A 25636-nucleotide genomic window follows, 5' to 3' on the forward strand; every position below is an offset into this window, starting at 1 on the left:
GAGCAAAACGAGCACCACCAGCCAACTCGCTGTAGGCGTGGAGTTTGTGGTGACGTCATTGGATGACAGCTAGCTGTCAGAAAGTGAGTTCATTCCCCCAAGCAGAGGAGACGGAACGCCGTCAATAGGTTTTTACCCTTCCGCTGATATATAGCACATCGAGTCAGCGAGACAACGGACCAAGCTTTCCACCGAGCCCGGCCATGGATGAACAGGCGGGGCCCGGCGTGTTCTTCAACAATAATAACAACTCCATTTTACCCGGCGGTGGAAAAGGACCTCTGCCCGATGGCGACGCTGGGGAGGCGGCTAGGGCGCAGTACAGTATCCCGGGGATCTTGCACTTCCTGCAGCACGAATGGGCCCGTTTCGAAGTAGAAAGGGCACAATGGGAGGTGGAACGAGCCGAATTACAGGTAAAAAAGCTGCATTTTTTTCTGTACACGACAACATATTAGCGGCATTACCAGGGCTGGCCTTTTCTAGTAACTCGCGTTGAGTTTGTGTGTTTGATTGTTCGGGCTAATGGTTAGCTTGCTAGCTGTAGTTCAGAGGCTAAACGAGCTGCAGCGCCCCTCTCAGCCAGCTGCACGACGACTGTTTGCGACCTATTTACTGTGGCGAAAACCACGAAACTTACCCTCTACTTTTATAGTTTGATAAACTCGCTTTAGGCGTTTTTCAACATGATAATATATCAGTTTAAAACCAAGGTGATTGCTAGATTTAATGACAAAATAGTTCATGTGTAACGTAAACTATGGCTACTTGCTATTTCGAGCTAAATCTACTATCACCCTGTGTTTGTTTGAATCGTGCTTTATTCCCAGTCCCATTAAAAAAATGATGTGGAGAGATAATAGCAGGTTTCTTTTATGCTCTGATCTTTCGGGAGCTGCCAGTGCTGACAGACGGCACACACTACACAAGAGAGTGCAGTAACTATGTCTTGTTTATGAATCTTATCGCAAGCTAGCTGCCATGTAAAGCCACTCCTGATGCCTGAATTTAAAACACTGCACGGCGTTTCTCTTACAGATCGAACAGGTCTCTCTTGTAAATGAGTCACTGAGTCTCAATAGGGCTACCTGTAAAAATAAAGGTTAAATTAAAAAAAATATATGTGTGGGGATATCTCCACGATTGGCATCAGAATAAATTATTCGCGGTTTATTTTACTTTCTTGCTTTGTTCTATTTTATTTTAGGAACAAAGCAGGTTTTTCGTCCCATGAACTATAATTTTGTTAATCTGCAAACCTGATGCAAGCTGGGATCTTTAGTGGTGAGTTTGCTTAAACGAGAAATTGATGTCTGACAAAGTTCATCTTCTTGAGATTCTCAGTAAGACTAGAATTTGAATTTTCTCACTATGTATGCAGGTGAATAATTAACCCATGCTGACTATACTGGCTTCCAGGAGTAATGGTTATAATACACGAAGCCTTATTGGATTTTTCTTTTCTTTTTTTGGTCTGTTTAAAATGATTTTGGGCTCTTTCCACCAGACTATTTTTTTAACTAGGAGTTGAGAGGGCAGCTTATTGTAGATGTGCTCTTGTCACTGTACCTAATATTTAAAAGATGTGTTTTTCTTTCCAATATTTTGACCTGGCTGTGGGGCGGCAGCTGCTGGATCCCAAACTGAACTTTCTGTGATTTTTGCAGCAGGAAGCTCCATGGATTTACTGACCTCAGCTAACAAAGGGAGGAGAGGGAGACACGGCATTGTTTCTAAACTGGTGACGTACCCTCATCAGTGTAGTAGGGTTTTGAGTCATCAGCGTCATGCGGCACTTTGAGTCTGGCTGAGGTATTGAGCTTCCTGTGTGCTGTCATGAAGCAAGCTTATCAGCGAAGGAGCTGCAACAACTGCGGTGAAGCACAGAGAGGCTGCTGTACGGCTCTTTAGGTGGTTTATTTGTGGCGGCAAAAAGTGCGCGCTCAGTTTGAGTTCTTGTTTTTGTCATACGTAACCCCAGGCTGGTTAATCCTTTGAAAATCATTCTTTCTACACCAGACAATTGGCAACTTTTGGATTTGTCATATTTGTGCTCTGATCCTTGTGGCACAGGATGTATCTGGTTAAAATAAATCCTCTAGTTTGTCTATTGTGAACATTGCTGTTAACCTTAATGTCTTTCAGTGGTAATATTTCACTATATTGGATTATAAACGATGACTAACATATTACAAATCTTCCACATGGAGAGTAACCTTGCTGTGCCCTTGAGGAACACCTACTTATTCCACAGATATACATAACTTTTTCCAATAGAGGGGCTTGATGGGTTAACTTTCAGGAAAAGAGGCACAGTGAGGAAGAAAGGATAGCAAGTCATTTAAATGAGCATAAATAGACATGCATGAATAATGAAAGGCTGTTGTGGACCTAGAGCCTTGATGGAAGATACCACACAGCATCAACAGTGCATTCGTTTCTTCTCCACCTTATCCGACTGCAACATACCTCTCATAGTGTTCATCATCTTGTCTGCACAATGTCTTTCTTTTAGCTGTAGACTCAAATCTTATATGAGATCTTTACAAGTTTTGACAAGGTTGTACTTGTAGCGGTTTCATCACCTCTCAGGATTCCTTGTTCCTTTTTTTTTATTACTGGTGGTGTAGTCAATGAATGGCAGACAGTTGGAGCTGTGTTTTATGTCACTGTTTGGGAGGAAGGCAAACCCAGGGCTTGTACTGTAGGAATGTTGTCCAGCCAGCCTGTTAGGTCATGCTCAGAGCCACTCCTCTTTACTGGAGCTGCACAGAAACTGTTCTCCTCTACCCAACCTTTCCTGCTGTTGTACATCATACGTTCATGGTTTGACTACAGCAAAGTAATCATTGGTAAGAAGTGGACTGACTCAGTCGAGGTGATTTGTTGAGCTGGTGGTCATATGTTACAGCTCTAGTTATTCTTTAGTATGTTATCTTGGCAATAACAGTCGATGACAATAACTCCGAATAATCATTATTTCATTTCAACTTAATAAATCTTTTTAAATTATGTACAAAAACTGGTGATTGTTACATTGTCCACCTTTCCTATTATCAGAGCAGCTGTAAAAATTCCCAAAGATACTCAATTTAGAGTTTATAATAGAAATACAGCAAATACATGCATTTTTTTAATTGCTGAAGATGCAGCTAACAACCAATGAACCTGCCTAAATGACTGGAAATCACTTTTTCAGTGTAATTTCTTCAAATGTATAGTGATGGAGCTCAAGCGTCCTGTGCAGAAAACTGTAGCCACTGGAGTGGAAACGGGCGGCACCACAATATGCAAACGAGGACTGAAATGGTAACAAAATGCAGCTAGCTAGCTAAAAATATAATTTTCCACAATGTCAAAGGGTTATTTTAGCAGTGAAATCTAATGTTGCGTACACTAGGAAATGTTTTGCTAAGGCAGTTGTGAGCATAATGCATCTATCAAAGTTTTCTGAGTTCTCTCCATACCACAGAATGCTTATTGTCAACTGCAGAAACATGTTAAGATAAAATGTAACTTCCGATAGCCTAAAACTTGAATTTGGTTATTATCTAGTAATCTGATACACATATAGATGTAGAGTAGACAGGAAAGTGAGGAGGAATTATGGTCAGAAAACGGGCTAGGAAGCTGCAACAAGGACTGGGCCACCTGCTCGACCAGGTGAGCTGTAGCGGCTCCCCCCGGTTTTCCTATTTTTCCTGTTAATCCAGTCCCTGCAAGGGTTGGTGTCCGAGTTATAATAGGTTATAAAAACCTGGATAGAATTAACCAGAAGACAGCTTTACAGTATCCAGCATGAATAGGAGCCATGGATTGTGTCTATCAGTGTAAAGAGTTTATTGATATTATATACCATGGAAAAGAGTTGATTGATTTTTCTGTTTTTTAATTAGTCAGTGGTCTGATAATTACTTTCCAGTTGAACGCTTGAACAGTCACTCAAATTGCCATCGGATCGGTCAGAGTAGCTTTATGTTGGCACTGAAACTAGAGGAGGGCTTTGCCTGTTTAGTTTAGCTGGTTTTTAATTTGAATGATAGAGAAGGGGCCAGTAAACCGAACTGACCTTTGGTTATTTACCAGGATCTTTACATACAATTTTCATATTGTAAGAGCGATCTGTCATTTAGAAAGGGGGAAAAAAAATCGTGTTCATATTGCTATATTGATTTAGCTCGCATCACCCTGCTGTGCTGATTACTGCTGATCTATTTCAGTTATGATGATTGAATTTGAATCAAAATGACTTCCTGTACAGGCCATCCACTGTGCTCCCTTAGCTGTCCAGTTATGGGGAAATCCCTGCTCCGTGGAGTATCTCCTTGCCAGAAGTATTTGTCAGCAGCCATAATTTGACACCAGGAGAAGGTTGAAGGTGACACAGGGTGTTGGATGGCTTCATGTGGGTGCACACTGAAACGTGGGCTGTCTTCACAGTATAGAAGCATCTCTTGTATTTCTGCACCAAAAGCTTTTACCATGAATAAGATTACCATGATAAGAAGTCTCGTGCTATTTGATTACTTCACTCCGTGTGGACGGCAGCAGCCTAGAATTACCCTGCCTCCGGTAGATGACTTATTGCCGTGATGTTGTGTTTACTTTTACTAATGGCAAAACCTGAAGCATATTTAACTCAATGGTGCAGCAAAAAGAAGGACCGAACTGTGCACAAACATCTACACAAGCATGCCGTGGCATTCAAAAATTCAGAAATGGGAGTCACCGTCATTCCTGAGTCGATACTATGTCCACCCCCAAGCTGAAGCTATTTTTGCCCTCTCAGTGTGCGCCTCTGAGTGGGAAAGTACAAAAAGTACGTGCTTCCATCCAAGAATATGGTAGTATAAGTACCGGTTTCTCAATATCCTTGCCGTCTGAAACTGGCAGAGGAAACTTGGGCTCCCAAAGAAACACTGTGCACATTTTTAAGATCTCACAGACTGAGAAGGCAGCTATCGACACCTCATATGAAATATTCCCTTGTAATGTAATGAGTAGTTTAAAGGGGATTGTGTTTTTCCTGTGAAAGAGCCCGACTGGATCTGTGTTTATTAACTAAAGCCCGGCCCTCTGAGCTTTGCTCCGCTGCCACCGTTGGACTGACACCAGAGCCCTTCTCTGTGCTGCAGAACCGCCTTGTCGGCTTGTTAATTCCCTTCTCCTTCCTCCATTCACACTTACAGCCTTCATCTGCCTACGTGGGTGTGCGGGAGAGCTGCCTCCTTTCGTGTTATTGTAAATTTGAGGTCAGCAGTTTGTCAGAGTTGTAAATTGGTGTACTCACCAGATCAAATTGCTGTTGTCTTGATGTAATGTGGTGACAATGCGATGTAATCTGGTCTGTCATTTTGCCTTTTTTATTTGAAATGCTTCTCTCCCTGTCTTTAAAACAAATTAGAGTCGAACTTTTCTAAAACTTCTACTCATATTTTATCCACCAGCACATTTTGCATCATATTATAGTTTATACAAGAAATGATAACGCTGCATACGTCTGAAAATTAAGTCAAAACTGTGTCAAACTAGCTTTAAACCAAAGTAATATAGAAAACGGGGACGACACAGACCTTTCAGTCCCACAGGCTCTTTTCTTTTTAGTAACTCTGTCTTAAAATTGCCTGTTTCAGACTTTGAACATCATCACACTCTTCATCCTTGTTAAGCTGCTGTTTGTGCTGATCTCTGAGTTTGAAGTACATGCAGTTCCACAAAGACAACACCTTAAAGCCGTGCAACCTGTTTGTCAGAGAAAATGCTGATGTTTGAAAAAGAAAATGTAGCTTTTCGCCTGCATGTGTTCGTGTCTGCATGTGCAACGCGAGGCTTATGCAATATTAATGCAGAAACATGGGATGCAGCACCCTTGTCCTTAAGAAGCCCAACAAAAAAGGCTTGTGTTTGCACCCTCCGAGGTAGCACCGTGGTGTCGGCTCCACATGAGATTGATGATGGTTTAAGTGTAAAATGGAGCTCAAGTGAAAACGATGTGTTTTTGACTTGAAGCAGCCTCTGCCAGTTTGATTATTTGTCTTTTGATTTCTGGGTGTTGTACAAAAGGTGGGAGGCAAGAGATATTCCAGAAAAATAAGCAGAAATCTACACCACAGTTTGGACAGACTAACACTAAGCTGCTCATCAAAGCATTTCTGAGTCTCTACTCATGCACATGAGCTCTGAATTTGAAATATATGCAGTTTGTTTGCAGCCTTTTAAAAGGTGCTGTCTGACTGGAAGTGAGCGGGTGTGGAAAGAGCTGTCATAATGCAAACACTTAAGTTACCTTTGGCATGCTGAGTGGAGGAGGCGGCTAAAGGGTTGTGCAACTGGTGTTAGCATTAGGATAGTAAAAAGAATACTTCAGCTGGACTCAACCTTAATGTACAACTGCAACAAAGGGACTTATAAAAGGTGACTTTATATCTAAGCTGTGGTCACTGTTCCTAATATATCTGTCCACAATTGTTTTTAATACACCCAATGTTGCAAATCGGTAAGTGATCAGTGAGTTTGCTGTCTCTATGGCGCTGTTGATTTCCTTACTTGTGTATCAATGCAATACTGAGTTTTGAGTTCTCTGTACTTTTTTGTGCTGGGTTTGCAAAGACCATGCAAAAATGTGTTGCAATAATGACTGTGACCTTTACACTTTGCTTTACGTTGAAAGGGTACCAAATAATTCAGCGTGGTATCAGAAAGGTCTTAAACTTGGATCCTTTTAGTGTAGCTATAGAATATTACATGAACTGAGGATTTGGTAAACATTGCAGGTTGGAGCAAATCCAACCAACAACATCTTGAGTCAGAATATCTGTTTTGCACTTCAGTATGAATAGTTTTCTGACAAAGTGTCCATGTAAACGAGAGGCTTGTGTTTCGAAATAGTAGGTGCAAATACCAAAGATTCATTCTTTTCCAGATGAGCTGCAAAGAGCTCATGTTTATCTGCTGTAGCCACGTTACATTAGCCCCAGCTCCTCTGTCCTGCTGCTTCTTCTGTTCTTTGGCTCCTTTCTTTCTTTCTTTTTTCTCCTCTCTTCCTTTTGGTACTTTTGTTATGGCATGCATGGAATGTACTTGGCTAGTTATCGGGGCGGCCATCACGTTGCTCTCTAGTTTGTGGTGATGGTGAGAGTAAATCCGGTGTTCCCTGAAAGAAAAGATGTTTGAATTGTAAACGTGGGATTTACACAACCCCCCTGCCCCCACCTTCTCAGTCTGCGGCTGGAGGTCCAGCCTGCGTGGCCGTTCTTTTGCATGTGGTTACTCACGAAAATATGCATTAATATCCGGCAAATTTCTTTTTTCGTGTGATGAGCTCAGCCTTGCTGAAGGATTTTTCACACTGTTCACTGTGTTGATTAAATAGACTCATTGTTTTGCGGACGTCTTTGACTGTGACGCAGAACTAGTCTGGAAGAAAACATGTCTGGCATTCGCAAATCGTAGACTTGAAAGTCTTGTTTAATTAAATTTTGTGGAAATGGGGTTGGCAGTCATCATACATTCATTGACTGAAAATGAAGTTGAAAGGCGGAAGAAGATATTTGACAGAATTGTTTTCCTTCTGTTGTCTTTCATTCATTGCCAACACTGTGTGGTTAAGTAATCCACCTTTTAACTCTTGTCAGAGTCATGCAAGTGTGGTAAGGTTACAAATGAAGATGATTTTTCTTGTAAATGGTATGGCAGCCACAGTCATCAAACTAAATGATACCGCAAGATTATAAAATCAGTATCTCCTTTAAATACTCTAAGAGAATAAAGTAGACCTGTATCTTAGATATATTTTCATTTAGTAGTAGAGTAGCAGTGAAAGCTGCTACCTGTCCATGTTTCCTTATTTTACTAATTAAATTTAGAATAGAGTTATTCAAAACAGAAGCTAGCCAACCATCTTACCAGTGCTGCTTACCAGGATCTAGAGGTTAGTGGCTGTTGTTTATTTTCCTCTCTATCCTAGCATTAGCCTATCTCTTCTGCCTCCTTTTCCTGTCTCTGAAAAGCCCAGCGCTCTAGATGCATGCCCCATTCTACATGTCTCTTGCTCAGACACACTAAGGAGCCCTTATCCAGCAGCGCAATAATGCAGTCAGTGTGAGGCTGGGAATTAAATGCTTCCTGTGTCTCTTTATGGCCAGAGTTGACTCATTGCATTCCTCCCAAGGTTAATGTTTGATGGAGAAGAGATGGCGAGCCAGAGATTCACAGAGCCGCACTCTTCTCTATCTCTGGCACGGCAGGACTCCAGGGGTCCCTGGGCCAGCGCTTCATGTGGATAAGGGAGTGAATGGCCACTTGCTATCTCAAGCAGCACAGATGTACAGTTTCATCTGCGGTGGAACATTAGACAGTGAATTGAGCCGGAGTGAAATAACAGCCTTTGGAGTTGTTCTTACACTTTGTCATCGTTTTGGATCTGATAGGACTTCACTGTGTGGCCTTGCCTTTGCTGTCATTGTGGAAACAATTGAGCTGTTTTTCTCCACTGAAGCAGTCGTGACACATTTTAATTGAAATGTACTTTTTTGCTTCAGCAAATAAAGACCAGATTCACTCGATATGAGAGCCATTAAATGGAAAATAGCTCCAAAATTAGCTTAATGAAGTTGTAAGTGGACCCTTTTACTCGTTATCCAGTTTCAGTGCCCCAAAGCAGTGATCGCTACTGATACTTGGATTCGAGCCAGTATAAACAGTATAACTTATTTTAAGAGCCAGCCAAGCTGTGATGATTTTCCTGATGCAGTAGTTTTCTAATTCCTTATTTGTGTCCTTTCTCATCCCATGATCATTTCTGTGTTTCTGTGCAAAAGCCATTTATTAATAAGTCATCATTGACGCCACTCTTTTCCTTCTGTCATACCTACAAACTAGAGCTGGGCGATATGAGATTTTTTCATATCACGATATGTTTTTTTCATTTCAGGCGATAACGATATCTATCACGATATAAGCCAAATAACTATATTTGTAAGATTTAAATGTGCCGTTGCTCACAAGTAAAATGTGAAATAATCAGCAGCTTGTTTTTATTTAAATATTTATTTCCCATAATAAGTTCAACAGGGTAGATGTACTTAAGGAACATGAGACTTTTTCAGATAAATAAAGGCAAATATTGCAAACTACACAAAAGGCAGCCGCTAAAGCGTTTAAGTTTCAAAATAGAACAAATGAAACAGACTAAATTGTCAATTCCACTTAGAAACAAAATATTAATTCTAAAAATAAATCTTAGTTTGTTTTACAGAAGAACAGACAAAACTGACTAACCTTTGTCAATATCAAATAAACTGAGAACTAAAAGGAAATTCTCAATCTCTCCTTGTTGTATAGCTGAGCTTTTCAAACAGTTTTAACAGTTACTTTAGTCTGACAAAAGCCGAATGACGAATTAGCGCTTCCAGTCAGAGACTGAGGCTACGTCCACACGTACACGGGTATTTTTGAAAACGGAGATTTTCCGTTTTCGTTTTAAAAAATAATCCCGTCCACACATAAAGGCAGAAATGAAGGAAAACGCTGCTATGAACATGCCAAAGCAGCAGGTGGCGCTAGATTCCTAACCGTGCAGAAATGTTGGCCAATCAGAAGTCTAGAAGCCTCGGTGGGAAAAAGTAAACAAAGCTGGGGCATAGAAGCAGAACCGAGTCGTATGTGTGGAGGGACAGTAACTGTGTGTATATGTAAGCATTTAAACACTGCAGAGAGTAGAATTAACAGTAACAGTATTGTAGAAATTCATTTCACCGAAACAATAACGTGGCGCACAGTGTGACGCATGCACCAGTTTATTGTATTTCCAGACTTGCTTTCGGCACATTTACAGTGCACGCTACTCTGTTTTTGTCAGACTTGAAATAGCCGAAATACCTTCACACTACGGAACTTCTATGGCTCTTCCGTTCGACAATCTCTCCGGCATTGCAACCATCATCTGTTTTCTCTTCGGTCACGCTCGGTTGATTTTTCTAGTCGGCACACTCATTTCCTCCATTACGCGCTGGCTGTTTCCCAAACAAACACACCTGCGGCTTGGCACTTGTGCTGTACGTAACAAGTCACGCGACGTGACGCTGCGGCTGTGATTGGTTCGGCTCTGCGCTGCTTAATTTGGATTGGCTGACCTTTTTTTTTTTTTTTTTTTTTTTTTTTTTTTTTTTAAGAGGACAAGAGCGGCGAAGTCTATCGTGATAGCTTAATTTCTCTATCGAGTAAAAGTTATATCGCGATACATATCGTTATCGTTCTATCGCCCAGCTCTACTACAAACCTGATCATTAGTCCACCCGCAGGGACAAATCTGTGTTTCATCTAATAAATAAGGGCTTACTGTCTTTTTTGTGATGTGTATGATTTGGACTTTACTGTAATTTTCTCTAGTCCTCTACACTCTATTATTTTACTTTCATCATGAACCTTTTTATGAGCCTGTTTTGTTCTTGGACAGCTCCATGTTTTTATTCTTGGACTCTACTAGAGTAGCTTTACATGATTCAGAGCATAAAATAATTTGTATTTAATTGACGCTGAAGCTTTGCGCATCTCCTCAGATCTTACTCTCTTTGAAAGAAGCCTTTTTCCCCTCCGTCCTTTATAACTACATTCTTCTAATTTGCCGCCCTCTCACCTGGTTTTCCACCAGGTAATCAGTTGCTTTACAGCCCTGCCTCCTCCTGTTGTCCACGTCTTAGCATGAATCTGATTGGAATGATAAGAATGGACAACACAAACCCATACATGCATCAAAGGTTACAGCAGAGCATCACTGCTGAGAAAATCTTACACCCTTTACCTGCTCACATAACGGTGTGAAATTGTGTCTATAGCTCTTGTGTCTAAGCTCTGAAATGTGGACTGAAATATAAATCTTCTGCTGCCAGGGCATATTGAAGGTAACATAGCAAGTAAAATGTTATTCTGCAAGTATTTGTATATCATTTTCTGTCTCTCTTATGTGTGCTTTGGAAGATTTAGTTGAGTTATAGAGCAGCTTAGCTGAGCAGTAATTCTGGCCTTTGTCTTAACTGGAACTGCAATAACAAGTCATTCAGCTGAACATCAACACAAGACAAACACTTCAGTGACATGACGTTACTAAAGCTGGCAGTTCTCCTCAGCATCGCCCTTTATAGATTGGGCATCCTCGTCTTTGAGCTTTAGCCCAGCCAAAAATCCAGCTGTTCTCAGTTGACCTAAGACACTCTGAAGTAGCACCAGGTGTAACGTGTACACTCATCATTCTCTACACTGGCTATGCTGGATGCACATCCACCTGGATCCACCATAACAATATATGAATATGAGAAAAATAAGTAAAAGTTTAATAGTTTTTGTTTGTTTGTTTGTCCATCAACATCCATAGTGGCTCAAGGATGAGTAAAAGTTAATATTGTTGTTGTCAGTCCCGAATACATTACTATGGATGCAGCTATCGATCAATGCACATAAAACAAGCTGAATAAGGAACTGGAGACTGTGTAGATATAATGGTTAGAGTGGTATGAGGTAGAGTGGCTGCTTACCCAGCTTTCAGAAGCAAAGCACGTGTACACTATTATCACGCGACTGATCCTAGCTGAACTCCATGCTGTTTGCACTGTCACACTGAGGACAAATACTCTGAGGTGTAATTGCACTTTCACAACAGCAGGCTGGTTTTGATGAGTTCATCTACAGATGACTGTGGTGATGGAGAGATGAAGGAAATGCTCATAATAATTCGAGGCAGATTGAAGTGCTGTCATGACTCATTGTTGCAGGCAACAGTAGCTGCAGCAGCGCTACTTGCTATCCATGTGAAACTGTGATACAACCCACTCAAACTCGCACCATCCTCTGCATGTAGAGTGAAATGCAGGGAAACAAGTTAATAGCCATCCCCTTAAGATGTGAGCTTGGATGTTTTTAGAGGGAATTGTCGTCTTCTTTTTGAAGTTAAACACAGGAGCAGTCAGACTTGTGCTCCTGCTTTCCATCTTTCTTTGCAACATATCGACCTTAATGATGCTGTTCAGGTTGTGTTAATGATTTTCAACATTACTCCAGTTAATTTTGTCATCTCCTCCTAGCTCCACAGAGGCACTTAAATCCCTTCTTGTGCTTCTTGTTTTTCTTGTGATCATTTAGCAACTGAGATGGATTCTACAGCAATTTTATTATAGCAGTGAAATGGAAACGGCGGCATTCTCATCCTCTCTGTAAACAGCACAGCTTTTACACACTTTAGCAGCTTTTAAGAGTCATTTGCCCGGCTTGCTGTAACCTCATAATGTCCGATGGACTGTGTCTGTTTGGTTTATCTTTTATTTGGCTCCTGTGACTATATTTAGTGGAAGGCATATTTATAAGGATGTAATACACGCTTAACCAAAACGGGAATCTTTAAGCTGGGAAGAACGCATACTTTTTTTTTTCTTTCCTTTTTTTTTTTCAAGTGAAAATGTATGCTAATGTGCGTTTTTCTTTGATCTAGACACACATAGCATTATTACAGAACAAAACCAGAAGGAAATGTCTGCTAATTTGGCTAAAACTCGGAGGCGATACTGTAATTCTCTACAGGATCTGTGACTTTTTACAGCCTTTTTCCTGTGTTTAAAATGATTTTCATTCTCCAGCCTCACAATAATTGAGTTAAAACCACATAAAAACAGAGGGGCTATCTAATAATAAAAGACTAGAGACCATCTTGTGATGGAATTACTTGAGCAGCAATCTCAATGAGTTCTCTGAATTAATCACCTAATTGTCTTCAAAAATATTGTGTATGCCAGATGAAGACACATCAGGCTTGGGTCATCAAATCATCAGACTGAGGCTGGATTGTATTTTACCTTGAATTTCTTCTTAAATAAACCTCTGTGTTTTGTGCGTGTATCTTGCGTGGTTTAAAGACTTTGCCCACAGACGGACACATAAACACCTGCCAAAGTCCTCTGAGATTCCTGCTAATGTCGGTGTCACCAGGAAAATATTTGTCATGAGGACGTGCATGGTGGACTCAAAAGGTGAAAACCAGCCATACCAGCTTTGCTTTAATGGATGAAAAGGCATAATAAGGTTCATAAAATACAACCATATAGAGTAATTTTACCTCTCTTGATAATTCTTTTTCCTTTTAAAAATTTCTTTACACAGCAAAACACTTCACACTGGATTGTGTTTTTAGTGCCCTTGCTGCAGCTCATGTACTGTATGCTACACCGTGAGTTTGTATGCTACACCGCTGTCATTGCGAGTGTGTATGTGTGCACACATGGCCGCACGCGTGTGGTACCCGGCAATGTAATGTAACGCTGACTCAGACCGAGTGCGTCAACAGCTGTTGCCTGTTAGTGAAGAGAGACAGTGGCGTGGAGAGGGAGGGGGACGGTTGCCGCGTGGGGGGAGTGAGGAGGTTAGATTAAAATAGAATAGTACAGATAGGCTTTGTATTTCCCATCATGCCACACACATTGATTTGACATCATCCTATTTTAGTCTTGACAAAAGAAGTTGTTTTTCAGATGTGAGGCAACATCTGAAAATCTCTTTGACGTCGTTAACTAATATCTAAGATGGCAAAACCTCTGAGACGTCAGCTCTATTTATAAAAGCAACCACTGTGACTCTCTCAGCTATTTACTGACAGTCCTATTTTTGTGTTTTCAGGCCCAAATCGCCTTCCTGCAGGGGGAAAGGAAAGGCCAGGAGAACTTGAAGAAAGACCTTGTCAGAAGGATCAAAATGCTCGAGTATGCGCTGAAGCAAGAGAGGTGAGTGCCCTACCACCCACTTCTTCTGCAGCCCACCCACAGCACACACATACCTCAGCAAGTCTCCAACAAATGCAGTGTTTTCAGGTTTTATAATAAAAAAAAAAAGGTTCCTGCCACTGAGACTGTTTTAAGGGGTACCGTAGCTGTGTCAGATTCTCACTAGTCAACAAAGCATCACGTTGGATTTGTTGATAAAGATTCGAACCGCTGTGTTTCAGCCATATGCCGTGTCGCCTGCTCAGCCACGGAGCTAAACTGATGCTTAAAGAGTAGTGGGCTTTCTTTGCCTCCCCCCCAAAATTTCCTCTTATTTTCTCTGTCCCAGTCTGATGTCTCAGCTGGTGTCAGCAGAAGCAGAGTGCTAGAGAGATTCCCCCGAGTCCAGCTGGTGTTATGTCTCCAGTTGAGAGCAAGTGTTGGCATGAACGCTTTGTATGCTGTCAGATGCTCATGGCTGCACGGTCCCCAGCAGGAGGACAGAATTGGAAGGAGTAGGAGTCCTCTCTCTACCAAAGGCGAGGTCACCGTTGGCACGTTCTTTCCAAGACGAAAGGGCGATGCAGTAGTAGTGGTGGTGACAACACTTTGCATTTCCCTTTCTCTTTGAAGCATGGCTGCACACTGGAACAGAGATGTCAGTGATGTCTACACATCTCTATTAAAGTGTCTCTAAGCCACCGAGCACATTACCCCAGCGGGGCTTGAAGAATTAACAGTCTTTAAACTGATAAAATAGGCCTCTGGATTTTTGTAAGTGTGATTTAGTGCATTCTTTATGTAGCCAGGCACTCGGATCACTGTCTCAGCAACCACACAGGATGTATGTAACTGCTCTGTGGCTGACAGTCGAAGGCTCTGATTGTGTTTGAAGCCTGTGAGCTGAAGAAGCATTGCTGAACCAAGACAGTGAGCAGAGTCCTCCCTGGATAAGTAAAGGTTAAACACAAGAAAGTGAAAACTGGGGTAGGTAACAAATGAAATGGCTGGCTGCAGGTATCATAATTAGATCTGGGAGCAGGGAGATTGTGTAGGCTAATGAGGGCCTTAACACAACTGAGTTAGACAGGTGTCAGAATGGGTTAGCACTTTCTCGTTCCTCCGGTCACCTCAGAGGTTAGTTATATTTTGCCTCCATGCGCTCTGCGAGGAGCATCGTTCTGGGTTTGAGCGTCAGATCTTCTTCTGGCTGTTTGCAGCATGTATTTGTCTACTTTTCTCCAGTGAGATCACTACAGACGTTGCCTCTGGAGCAACACTTAACCCAGAATTACTACCACTATGCCTGGTTGCTAAGCAACCGGTCATGTCTCCGAGGGTATCTCAAAGCAATATCAGGAATGGCTTTCTGAATGTAGGGTGTACCCAATTTAAAATGAATTAGATTTTGATGGGGGTTGCTTCACACCGCTCTCATGTGATGGTTCCTCTGCATCACAGACATGAGTGAACACAAGCGCTCCTTGTGTGGACTCCACTGTTGTGGATGCGTGTGAAGCCACTGGAAGAAACTTCACGTCATTATTGCGAAAGCTGAATCACCTGAAACTGTGATGTCATCACTGTATGTGTAAACTGCATTAATGTTTATCCGTTTTGAACAGCAACTGGAAATGTCAAACAAATTAAATAAAATTTCAGCGACTGTAACCTAAAGGCTTGTAGAGTAAAAGGTTATTATGTCAGTTGGCATATATTATCCCCCACAGCTGAAAAAAAACATTAGTCACTTAATCAGTTTTCTGTTAACAAACAATTAAGTCGTCTTTTTTGGTTTAAAAAAAAAAAAAAAAAAGACAGATTTACTAGTTTCAGCTGCTCAAATGTGAATATTTACCTGTTTCCTTATTTGTCTCTAAACATTCAAATAATTTAATTTGAATATGTTCACTCGTATACAGGAGACTACGATGAGCCGATAAATGCTGGAAATTCGAGTTCAAAGCAGTCCTGTTTTATATACTGTCAGAAATATGCTATTTAATGATTCGGTACACGCTGTCTTACGTTCCTATTACAAGTGTGCCTCTTGTTTAAGCTAACCGGTCTGTGAGAAGTAGAACAAGTTGCAGCTGGGCCGACTTTGGGAGCTTATTATGCAAATATTGTGCATAATGAGTTTTTTAAATAGCTTTTTTGGGCCGTTTCTGATCAATCCTGTTTACTTATTTGCCTCTGTCCCCCTTTTTTCTCCTTTCTCTCTTTTACTCCCAGAGCCAAGTACCACAAGTTAAAATATGGGACAGAGTTAAACCAAGGTGACATGAAGCCTCCAAGCTACGACTCGGGTAAGTCCATGGAGACCCAAACGGCCAGCTCCACCTCCTCACACTAAATCACTGTGATTGTTGAGTTCACATACCTCTGGTGACAGGATGGTTACGCATGCGAAGCTCCTGCGATCGTGTTGAATCTTGTTTGTCTCGATAGATCTGTTCAGAAGTTCCTGAATAGTGAAAGATTAGGTTTCGTTGCCATAGTACAAATATTTCATTCTAGAGCATTTAGAGGTTTTTCATAGAAACCAGTCCCTGAGAAATGGTTAGGTTTATTCAGGGTGACAGTGACATTGTTTCTGGAAAACCGATTTCTAGAAACAATGTAATTGGAGCTGAAACAGTAAATCAGTAATGAGTTTTCAAACAGCACAAGTATTACCTTGCCGTAGCCTCACAACTGCGAGAATGTGCTCCTTTTCCTGTTAACTTATTTGTTAATCTGCTTGGTAAGCTGTAATGAAAATGACTGCTTTTCTTTAATGCTGTGAGAACAACAATCAAAACAGAAACAGTCCACACAATGAAAGCTACTAGTGTTGAAGTGAGGGGTGCAACTCCCTCTCAGCTCAACATAGATAAGAAGTCCTTAAGAGCGTAGAAATGTGAAAATGTAGCCATTTCTAGTTCAACCTGCTGATGGAAAGCAGCTACACAGTTGTTGGAAAATGAGCTCGATGCTTGGGAATGTACATCCAAGAATTCTGGGAAATGCAACCAAATCTCTTTGCATGACTAAAACCAAGTTAGAAGAATTCGCACAAATTAATCTTTGATGCTGGGCATCAGTTCTCCATCTCTAGCGTGTTTTCCTTTACCTTATTTAACAGCAGCATCACTCTGAAATCTGCATGCTACCTGTTTCTTGTTATATTATTATAGTTTAATTGGCCTCTCATGTTTGGGTCCACTGCCATCGTTAAGTCAGATTGGGATATTTCCTCTCCTCATCTCTATTCATCAGAGCTCTTCAAAGCACCCGAGCCCTTGAAGTGTTGATGAATGAGAGGAGGTGAAGGGGAGAGGTGTTGGTTGATGGGGGCGGGTGGGGGGAGTGAGAGACGAGAAGTGGGAGGTGTTGCTGGTGTGGTGGCACACCTGCCCGCTCATCACCCTCTTGAATTAGGCATGACCCAGTTTTTAAGGCACTCTCATCTCTCTGCCCTGCCAATTCCACCCTGCAACGCACATAAATACGCACACTCTCCCACCCAGTCTAAACCTCATTAACGCGTCTCTGTGCTCCATGCAAAATTCCCAGCTGACTCGCCAACGGACTGTTGACTTAAAGTATCAAAGTGAGCTTTGAAAACCTTCATTGTTTGTCATAGAAAGACGGAGCGTGTCGGGCTGGATGCTGGAAGCACCAGCACACGTTGTTGATCTTTCTAGTATGTCATGAGACGGGTGGGGCAGAGACGAGTCGTTTCAGCGGTGTTAGAATTCATCACACGACATCAAATGTTTTTGCTTTAACGTCACGGAAAAAGCTGGTGACAGTGAGTTTTTGAAAATCCACTTTAAAGTCAAAGCAGCATCAAAATCCAGTTTGTCAAATGAACAAAAATTTTTAAAGGATGTAAATATTTTGTTTAAAGCTGTTTTGTTTTGTTTGTTTTTTAAGTGAGTTTATTAATAAATCAACTCGTTTTCACTGGAACGATTCAAAGAGAAACCATACTCTTTTCTCTATAAGTGTGTTTAACCTTTTATAGACTGAAAGAAACTGAGTACACGAGTGTATGGTTGCTGTGATTTAGGAATGTCTCGGTCGTGTTTACAGAGTGGAAATAATGTCTGTTTGCGCTGCCCTGATTTGTGTCCTCCTCGTCTCTCTCCAGACGAGGCCAATGAGAACGAGACTTCTGGATCGCTCAACAATCAGCTGTCCTGGAAACAAGGCCGTCAGCTCCTCAGACAGTGAGTGCACGCGCTTTTAAACCTCGATCAAAAAAAACGGTCTTCAACCCAGAAACCTACTAAACTCGCTAAAATTAACTGCACTGAAATCGACGTCTTCTGTTGAGAACTGAAATGTCCAAATCACTGGAATGGTGTGCTTCCAAGCTTATTAATTGCTTAATCATTGCTGGAGGCAATTTTTTTTCCCTGGCAGTTGCACATTGCAAATCAGTTACGTCAAACTCATGACAGCCTTTCCCTGAGTCACATGCACACCTTTTTTCTGCTGTTTCTTCACTGTGTTCAAACTCAGAACTGAGAAAACTGAAACCCTTTTGTAGAAACACGTAGAATGGGCCCGATAAGCAGAAAGCGTTGGTTTGAATCAAGTTTAATCAATTTCCAACCTCTGCTTACATTTCTCTGAGATATTTGTCCCTTGTGTCAGTCTACTTACTATGGGCCAAAAAAGAAAGTGTGGGAAAGGGCTCCCTCACATGGCCAGCAGCCATCATTACCTGCTCCGTGTGTTTCCTTTCCTCTGGTGCACCCAGCACACTCAAGAGTGTGGTTATCCTATCATCCTGCTCTCTAGTCTGTCATTGTAAATAAACCAGACACCATCAGGCAGCCTCACACATCATCTGCCCCAACATGCCGCCTGATGATGCAGCCAATTTATTCACGAGTTCGTGTCATGGGACAGATCAATAATGTGCTAAAACACCCCTCCCTTTCATTCAGTCGCCCGCTCAGATTGCTAAAGCTTCTTCTGCGTCCCCACAGGGCAGGTGTAATATTTGATGAGTAGCTTGTCGTGGTGAGACTGTTGACTGTTAGAGACATTTTTAACAGCGAGAAGTGCTTTTGTGTCTTTCATGGTGAGGTCAAGACAGTAAAAGTAACGCAGCCGGGTTAATTTTGTCTTTCTTTGCGTCACTGCAGGACTTTACTGCTGCACAAATATTACTTAAAAACTTGGGGGAAACCATATGCATCCATATTTAAATCCTCTTACTTTGTTCCAGGTACCTACAGGAGGTGGGCTACACAGACACCATCTTAGATGTAAAGTCCCAGCGAGTCCGAGCACTGCTAGGACTAGCCGGGGATGGAGCTGGAAGGACAGGGGAACGCACGAGCACCGAGCCTTTGGTCAACGGCACAGACGCAACAACAAAGGGCACCAGAGGGTGAGCATACACCCTTTAAGGGTGTCTATACACTCCTTGTATATCACAGAATGACTGAAAATGAAAGTCAAATAAAGCTGATATAATGGAATTGAAAGGCTTGCTTTAAAAGCATAGTTAGTGCAGCTGTGTGTTTAATGCATGAATCATTCTCACTCAACAGGAAAACGGAGCTCTCTGACACCAGCGCTGTACTGGAAGCCTTCAAGTTCATTGAGAATGCAGCTGCTGAGTTCAGCGATGAAGACGAGGAAGAGGAGAGCGAGGGGAAAGACAGGACTAACGTGGAATCGAGGACGGTAAGAAACCAGTCGACCTTCCCACCTTCTGTTCTCACGTGTTTTTGCAGAAGTTGTTACTATACTATTAACAATGGCCGGCAATGATTTCCCTGCAGATCATCAGGAAGAAGCCTGCATCGTCTACGTCGCCCGCCAGTATGGACACCACTGAGGACCCTGACACAGAGGAAGTGATGAAGGGCTTCGACTTCCTGTCTAGTCCTGACGAGATGGACACCTCGCCAGAGACTAGAGGCACCGGGGACGGCACAGACTGGGGTGAGTCACACGTTAATCACCAACAGATCAGAGTTTGGAGTGGATGACACTATTAGCCAGACACTAGATACAATTAGAGCAGTTATGATATCAAAATGTTTCCTTTTTGTATTATCTGTGAGTAAATGTAAAGATCTTGTTTTCAGTTTGGTGACCGTTCATGGAGTACTTGTCATTCACATATCATGCTGTGGTCATTAGTCATGATGTTGGGAGTTTATGTTTAATCATAGTTTCTTATCCTTTCCGCCGTGTGTTCCCATAGCCAGCCAACCTGTGACCACAATGTGCATCCCACTCCTGTTTGTGTGTTCCCGGTGTATCTCACTGATCAAAAAAAATGGGCTTAATGTCATGCTGAGGTGTTTTCTTTGACTCTGACCACAGATCTTAGTGTTGAGTCATCTGTAAACCTAAAGTCAGTACACTAGACTATGCATGGGATGATTTTTCTGGTCAGATTTAGCACTGAGAACCCGCCACATGACATTAACAACCCTGCCATTACTTTTACATAGACTGGAAAAGAAATCGTGAGCAGATTAAAAGAGATGCCTGAAAATGCTGCTCCCAGTTATGTAATGTCAAAGGTGCTCACCTCAGACCTTCTGCTCTCCTGAGGGAAGCCTCCAGGAGAGCATGAGCCTTGGCCCTGCGAGGCAAATCGGGCCTCGACCAGGCCAGTTCCTCAACAGCCTCTCGGTCTGGTTTTGTTCTCCCTGTGTAGAAAAGGACGAGCAGGTTCCCATTTCTGAGGCCTGGGACGTGGACCCGGGCCTGATAACCAAACTCAAGGAGGAGTACAAAAAGGAGCGCAAGGGGAAAAAGGGGGTGAAGAGTAAGTCCTGTCGGGCGATGCTGCCTCCCTCCCTCTCCTCTCTTTGTAGAGCCTGACTTTTCCTGAGCTAAGCCAAAAAGCCTAAAATCAAAAACAAAATTTCATTTCCGTCTCTGGCTGCTCCTCAGTTTCATTTATCTTTTTGTCTCTCGTCTTCTTCGTCTTTTCAAACTGATGTCTCTTCTGTCTTCTGGTGATCATTTTCCTGTCCAAACTCATTGTTATGCTCAATGCATGTTTATCCCATTTAAGCATTTTTTTTTTTTTTTTTAAAAGCCGTATTCATCTTCTCCTCTACACTGTCAAATATAAGATTAATGAGTTAGCTGTGACGATAGGTCCATCTGTGTCCCATCTGGGCCAGCAATAGTACCCTCAGTCATCTGTTTCTGTATCTTCTCCAGTCATAATAACATAATCCTCACCATCTTTACCCTCATCTGTCAGCCATGTTGATGCAACAGTAACGAGTAATTTTGCCGCTGCCATAAATTGATGGCAATTAAACGCTATTTTTTTCAGTGACTCAGTGAAGTGACTCAGCTGAATACTACAGCTCTCATAATGGCAGCCCACTTCAGACCCATTCAGCCACTGAGAGCTCTTAGATTTCACATTTGTTTTGAGACCCACGCTCTGCTTTCCTGCTGTTGTGATTGAATCATGAGATCAACAACAAGTTTGCTTCACTTTCTTCTGCTCTTGACTGTAACACCACTTTACACAGTTGGCTTTTTTTCCTGCTGTGTTGGAGCTTTATCACTTTGGTGCCTGTGTGGAGGAGATCATCTGGCACTTTAAGAAGTAGTTTGACATTTGGGGGGGAGAAATATTTCTACTGGGCTGAGAATTCAATTGTACGATCAATATACTCTGTTATCCATCTGTTGGCTATAAGCAGCATAACAGCTGCCCTTCCTCTACGGTAATGTAAGGAAACTGAGCTACATCCACCTCTGAAGCTAATTAGTCTGTTATGTTTTGTTAGTTTGACCCATTCAGAGACCATTATATGAAAACAACAGGTAAGAGTCAACAGAGCTTTCCTCCCATTGGCAATCTTTTTAATATAAACAGATATCTGCATATTCATTATTGACCATCTGGTTTGAGCAGGCTCCGGTTGCTCGCAGAACATGTGTTGAAACAAAAGAGGGATTACATTTAGCTCTAGCTGTTAATTGCCTTTTGTTTATTCCAGAAACCCTGAAAAATGGGCTCAATTCCCAAATGAATAGACAAGCCCATGGCCTGCTGAAACCTCATATATACAATGTATAACATATTTTACACCCAGTATAAAGGCAAATAGATTAGAAGATAAAGTCCACTTCCATGTTTGCGTGTCGTACACATCCCCAGGGACTACCTCAAGTCTCTGCAGGTTCCCTGGCAGCTGCTCTGAGCTCAACTATTGCCCTTCTTTCCGGACTGTATGCTAAGCTAAGCTGATGCCTGCAGTCTTGCTTTCTGTCACAAGGAGACTTTTAAAAACAGTCAAACGACTTACTTGAACAATCAGGTTTAATTCTGTTAGGAAATGCATGCAGCCCTGTAGTCCTGCACAGTAAACACTACATATACATTTATATATTCATTTATCACGCCTCAAAACGCAGCTCTATCTGAAGTTACCCTCTCCACACAGCACACCCTTTGGTGATGAATGCGCCTCAGCAACTTCTCTTTTTCTCATTTTACGAGGTTTTTTCTGGTGGCTTCTCTTCATTTTCCTTCCTTTACAATCAGAGTTTATAATTTATTTTCTTGCCTTTTAATGCTGCCTTCCTTCCGTCTTTATCTGCATTCTTTCTTTCAGCCTGTAGTTGCAGCTTTTTGACAAAATATTTTTATGTGTGTGTTTTTTGTTTTAACTCTTAACCTGACTTGCTAAACAGGACCCAATCGATCCAAGCTGCAGGACATGCTGGCTAACCTTCGAGATGCAGAGGACTTATCCCACATCCAGCCTGCACCCGCCCCTCAATCCCGGCCCAACGTACCCCGATTCAACGAGCACGATGCAAACCGAACGGATGAAGGTGCTCCAGAAAAAATACCAGCAGGATGTAGAAGTCAAACAATAGATCAGATAAAATTGCCCACAAAGTTATCGGGTTGCATGTTTATTTAATTGTTTGTTCTTTTCCCAGTTGAGTCGCTGACCTTCCCGCCCACCTCAGGGAAGTCTTTCATAATGAGCACGGACGAGGCCATGGAGAGTGAGCTGGGCCTGGGGGAGCTGGCTGGACTCACTGTGGCCAACGAGGCCGACAGTCTCGCCTACGATGTGAGTAGGAAAACACAGAAATCATTCAAAGACTCACAGGACCACTTCTTCAGAGAAAACTACTTCCTTATGTTAGCTTATGTGGCATCCTGCTTTCTTTCTCTGATCGCAACAACATTGTCTAAGTCACAGGGGAAAAACACATCAAAAAGCTGTTTTTATAAACTGTTGCCAACAAAATGTAATAAAGATAAAAGATCTTTTTAGATCACATTTACTGCAATAATATAAGTCACGTGGCTCCAAAAGTTTTTGTTTTTTTTGTTGTGTTAAGATGGGCTGATGTTTATTTTATGCAAAAAAAGGATGTTTATCAAAGTACTGAAAAATTAACAAAGATGTTAAGTTGTTTTCATGACAGGCAGTAAATAGTGACAGTTATGCTGCCTTTGAGGGGTTTTTTTTAATCATACTTCTTTTTTTTATATATAAATCAATGAAACTGTTACTTTATGCTGCTAATAAATAAACAAAATCCTTCGCATCCAACTGTGGCTCTGCTCTGAGCTGCTGCTTATACTTTATGAAGCTGTTCATTCTGCTGATTGGATGCTGAGTTCTGCCATCTTCTCTTCAGATTGGAAACAACAAAGACGCCATGAGAAAAACATGGAACCCCAAATTCACTCTGAGGAGTCATTTTGATGGGATTCGGGCTCTGACCTTCCATCCCGTGGAGCCCGTCCTGATCACCGCTTCAGAAGACCACACGCTCAAGATGTGGAACCTCCAAAAGACCGCTCCTGCCAAAAAGTACGAATGCCTTTACTCAGACATCACCTCATCCTTTGTTTTTGTTTTTTAATAATTAAACGCACAGACGCTCTGAGCTCAGCGTGTCGTGCTGCAGCAGCAGAGCGACGCTGATTAAAGAGAAAAGCTCGTCTGTTTGACTGGAAGCCCGTAAGGAGTGAGCTTGTCTCTGTTGCCGTGCCGTCACATGATACAGTCACAGGAAACCGATCCCATGTGTGACAAAGAGCTGACGACACTGCTTCCCAAGACTTGTTATTGCCGTGTCACAACTCTGCAGCCCACACACAGTCTGGTAGTGATTTGGATTTTAGGAAGCTGAAGTCATTTTTAAGGGGAACAGTTACTGTGAATAAGACAATTAAACAGTGTGATATCAGCTCAGTGGTGCAACGGCACATTAAAGCATTTAATCAAGTCTTTGACATTTATTCTCTGCTGGTTAGTTCTGTATGTCATAATAAAATGCAAATTGTTTGTCTGCAGAAGTACGTCCTTAGATGTGGAACCGATCTACACTTTCAGGGCTCACAGGTAAAAAACAACAAAAACAAAACACGGCGTGAATAAAACTTTGTGTTAGTGCTGGTTTAATAGATGATTCATGATTTACACCACAGGGGTGCTGTACTGAGTGTGGCGATGAGCAGTACAGGGGAGCAGTGTTTCAGCGGTGGTGTCGACGGGACTATTCAGTGCTGGAACACCCCCAATCCCAACATCGACCCCTACGACTCATACGGTAACAGCCTCGTGGGTTTTGTTGTAATTTGAGGGTTTTCTAATCAGATCACGATGTCTGAATGGAGTTCTTCTTCATTATTTCTCTCACAGATCCATCTGTGCTGCGAGGAGCCCTGAGCGGACACACGGACTCTGTTTGGGGTTTGGTGTACAGCAGCGCACACCAGCGCCTTCTCTCCTGCTCCGCGGATGGGACGGTGAGACTGTGGGACGCCAACACCACCTCACCTGCCCTCGCAGTATTCAACGAAAACAAAAGTACTGACTTTACTCGTCTTGCTTATCCTCGTTTTTCAACATTTTGTCAACTGAGCAGGTAAAATAATTTGTTTGTGTTTTTCCTGTACCAGAGCTGGGAATTCCCTCCTCGGTAGATCTGGTGTGCAGTGATCCAGCTCATCTGGTCACATCTTTCACAAACGGGCAAATCGGCCTCTTCAACATGGAGACCCGTCAGCTGGTTCTCAGTCTGGAGTCCAATTTGGAGCCAGGTAGGTTTGGAGCTGTTGGTCACTAACACACCAACACTAGCACAGTGTGATAGCGGTGGAGGAAAAACCTTAAAAGCTTATCACCAGTAAAAGTTTTCAGGGGTTGAAGCTATTTTTGAAGACATGTTAAGGCCATAATAAAGGGTCTTTACTAACATCTAGTGGTGGCTGAAGGAAATAAAACGCTGCTGTTGCTTGTTGTCCAAACTAGTTTAATTTTAGAAAGATCTGGAGATAGATGTTAATGTTTAGTATTTGTAATATGTGTTTTACAACACTAAATATGCATTTCAGCATCAAAAAAACTTATGAGAGGTCTACAAAACTAAAATTGTATTGTACATGTGCATTTAAATCCATAATTTATATTTATGCCAAGAACCCTGATTTGTAAATTTTTGAAAAGAGATTTTTTTTTTTTTTTTCCCCCCCGACCGATCATCCCTTTAGTTATTCTGCTGTCTCATAGCTGCTGTTTTAAAGTCCATTGTGCTCATCTGTTTTCAACAGGCACTCCCTCTCACATCAACAAGGTCCTCAGCCATCCCACTCTACCCATCACCATCACTGCGCAGGAGGACAGACACATCAAGTTCTTTGACAACAACAGTGGGAAGCTGATTCACTCCATGGTGGCCCATCTGGATGCTGTCACCAGCTTAGCAGTGGACCCTAATGGACTTTATCTTATGTCAGGCAGTAAGTACCTTATGAATCTCCCTATCCTAGATTTAATTGACCAAAACTAACATTTTCTGGTTTATTAGGTGGATTCGCCCAACAGTGTGTCGGCTGAATTTACTTGGAAACATTTTAGATGCGTCTG

At 42.0% G+C, this 25636-nt stretch overlaps 1 protein-coding gene across 2 annotated transcripts in view; it reads left to right on the forward strand.

Moving 5' to 3' along the window:
* The first annotated feature begins 61 nt into the window (after positions 1–61).
* The window catches only part of LOC113034784 (striatin), a 27969-nt gene continuing 2394 nt past the window's right edge, over positions 62–25636 (forward strand). Inside the window, exons 1-16 of one of the 2 annotated variants that reach the window (XM_026189809.2) lie at positions 64–416; positions 13660–13763; positions 15978–16051; positions 17881–17959; positions 18970–19134; positions 19298–19433; positions 19532–19694; positions 20422–20532; positions 22431–22574; positions 22686–22822; positions 23400–23575; positions 24062–24109; positions 24196–24317; positions 24410–24577; positions 24670–24810; positions 25321–25509. In XM_026189809.2, the coding sequence (XP_026045594.1) occupies positions 204–416; positions 13660–13763; positions 15978–16051; positions 17881–17959; positions 18970–19134; positions 19298–19433; positions 19532–19694; positions 20422–20532; positions 22431–22574; positions 22686–22822; positions 23400–23575; positions 24062–24109; positions 24196–24317; positions 24410–24577; positions 24670–24810; positions 25321–25509 (2170 nt within the window). In that variant the 5' untranslated portion in view covers positions 64–203. Of the gene's footprint in view, positions 417–13659; positions 13764–15977; positions 16052–17880; positions 17960–18969; positions 19135–19297; positions 19434–19531; positions 19695–20421; positions 20533–22430; positions 22575–22685; positions 22823–23399; positions 23576–24061; positions 24110–24195; positions 24318–24409; positions 24578–24669; positions 24811–25320; positions 25510–25636 lie in introns of both variants that reach the window. The other variant, XM_026189810.2, reaches the window with a different exon arrangement.

Source organism: Astatotilapia calliptera, chromosome 13 (assembly GCF_964374335.1).
Source record: "Astatotilapia calliptera chromosome 13, fAstCal68.1, whole genome shotgun sequence".
NCBI classification, from domain to species: Eukaryota; Metazoa; Chordata; class Actinopteri; order Cichliformes; family Cichlidae; genus Astatotilapia; species Astatotilapia calliptera.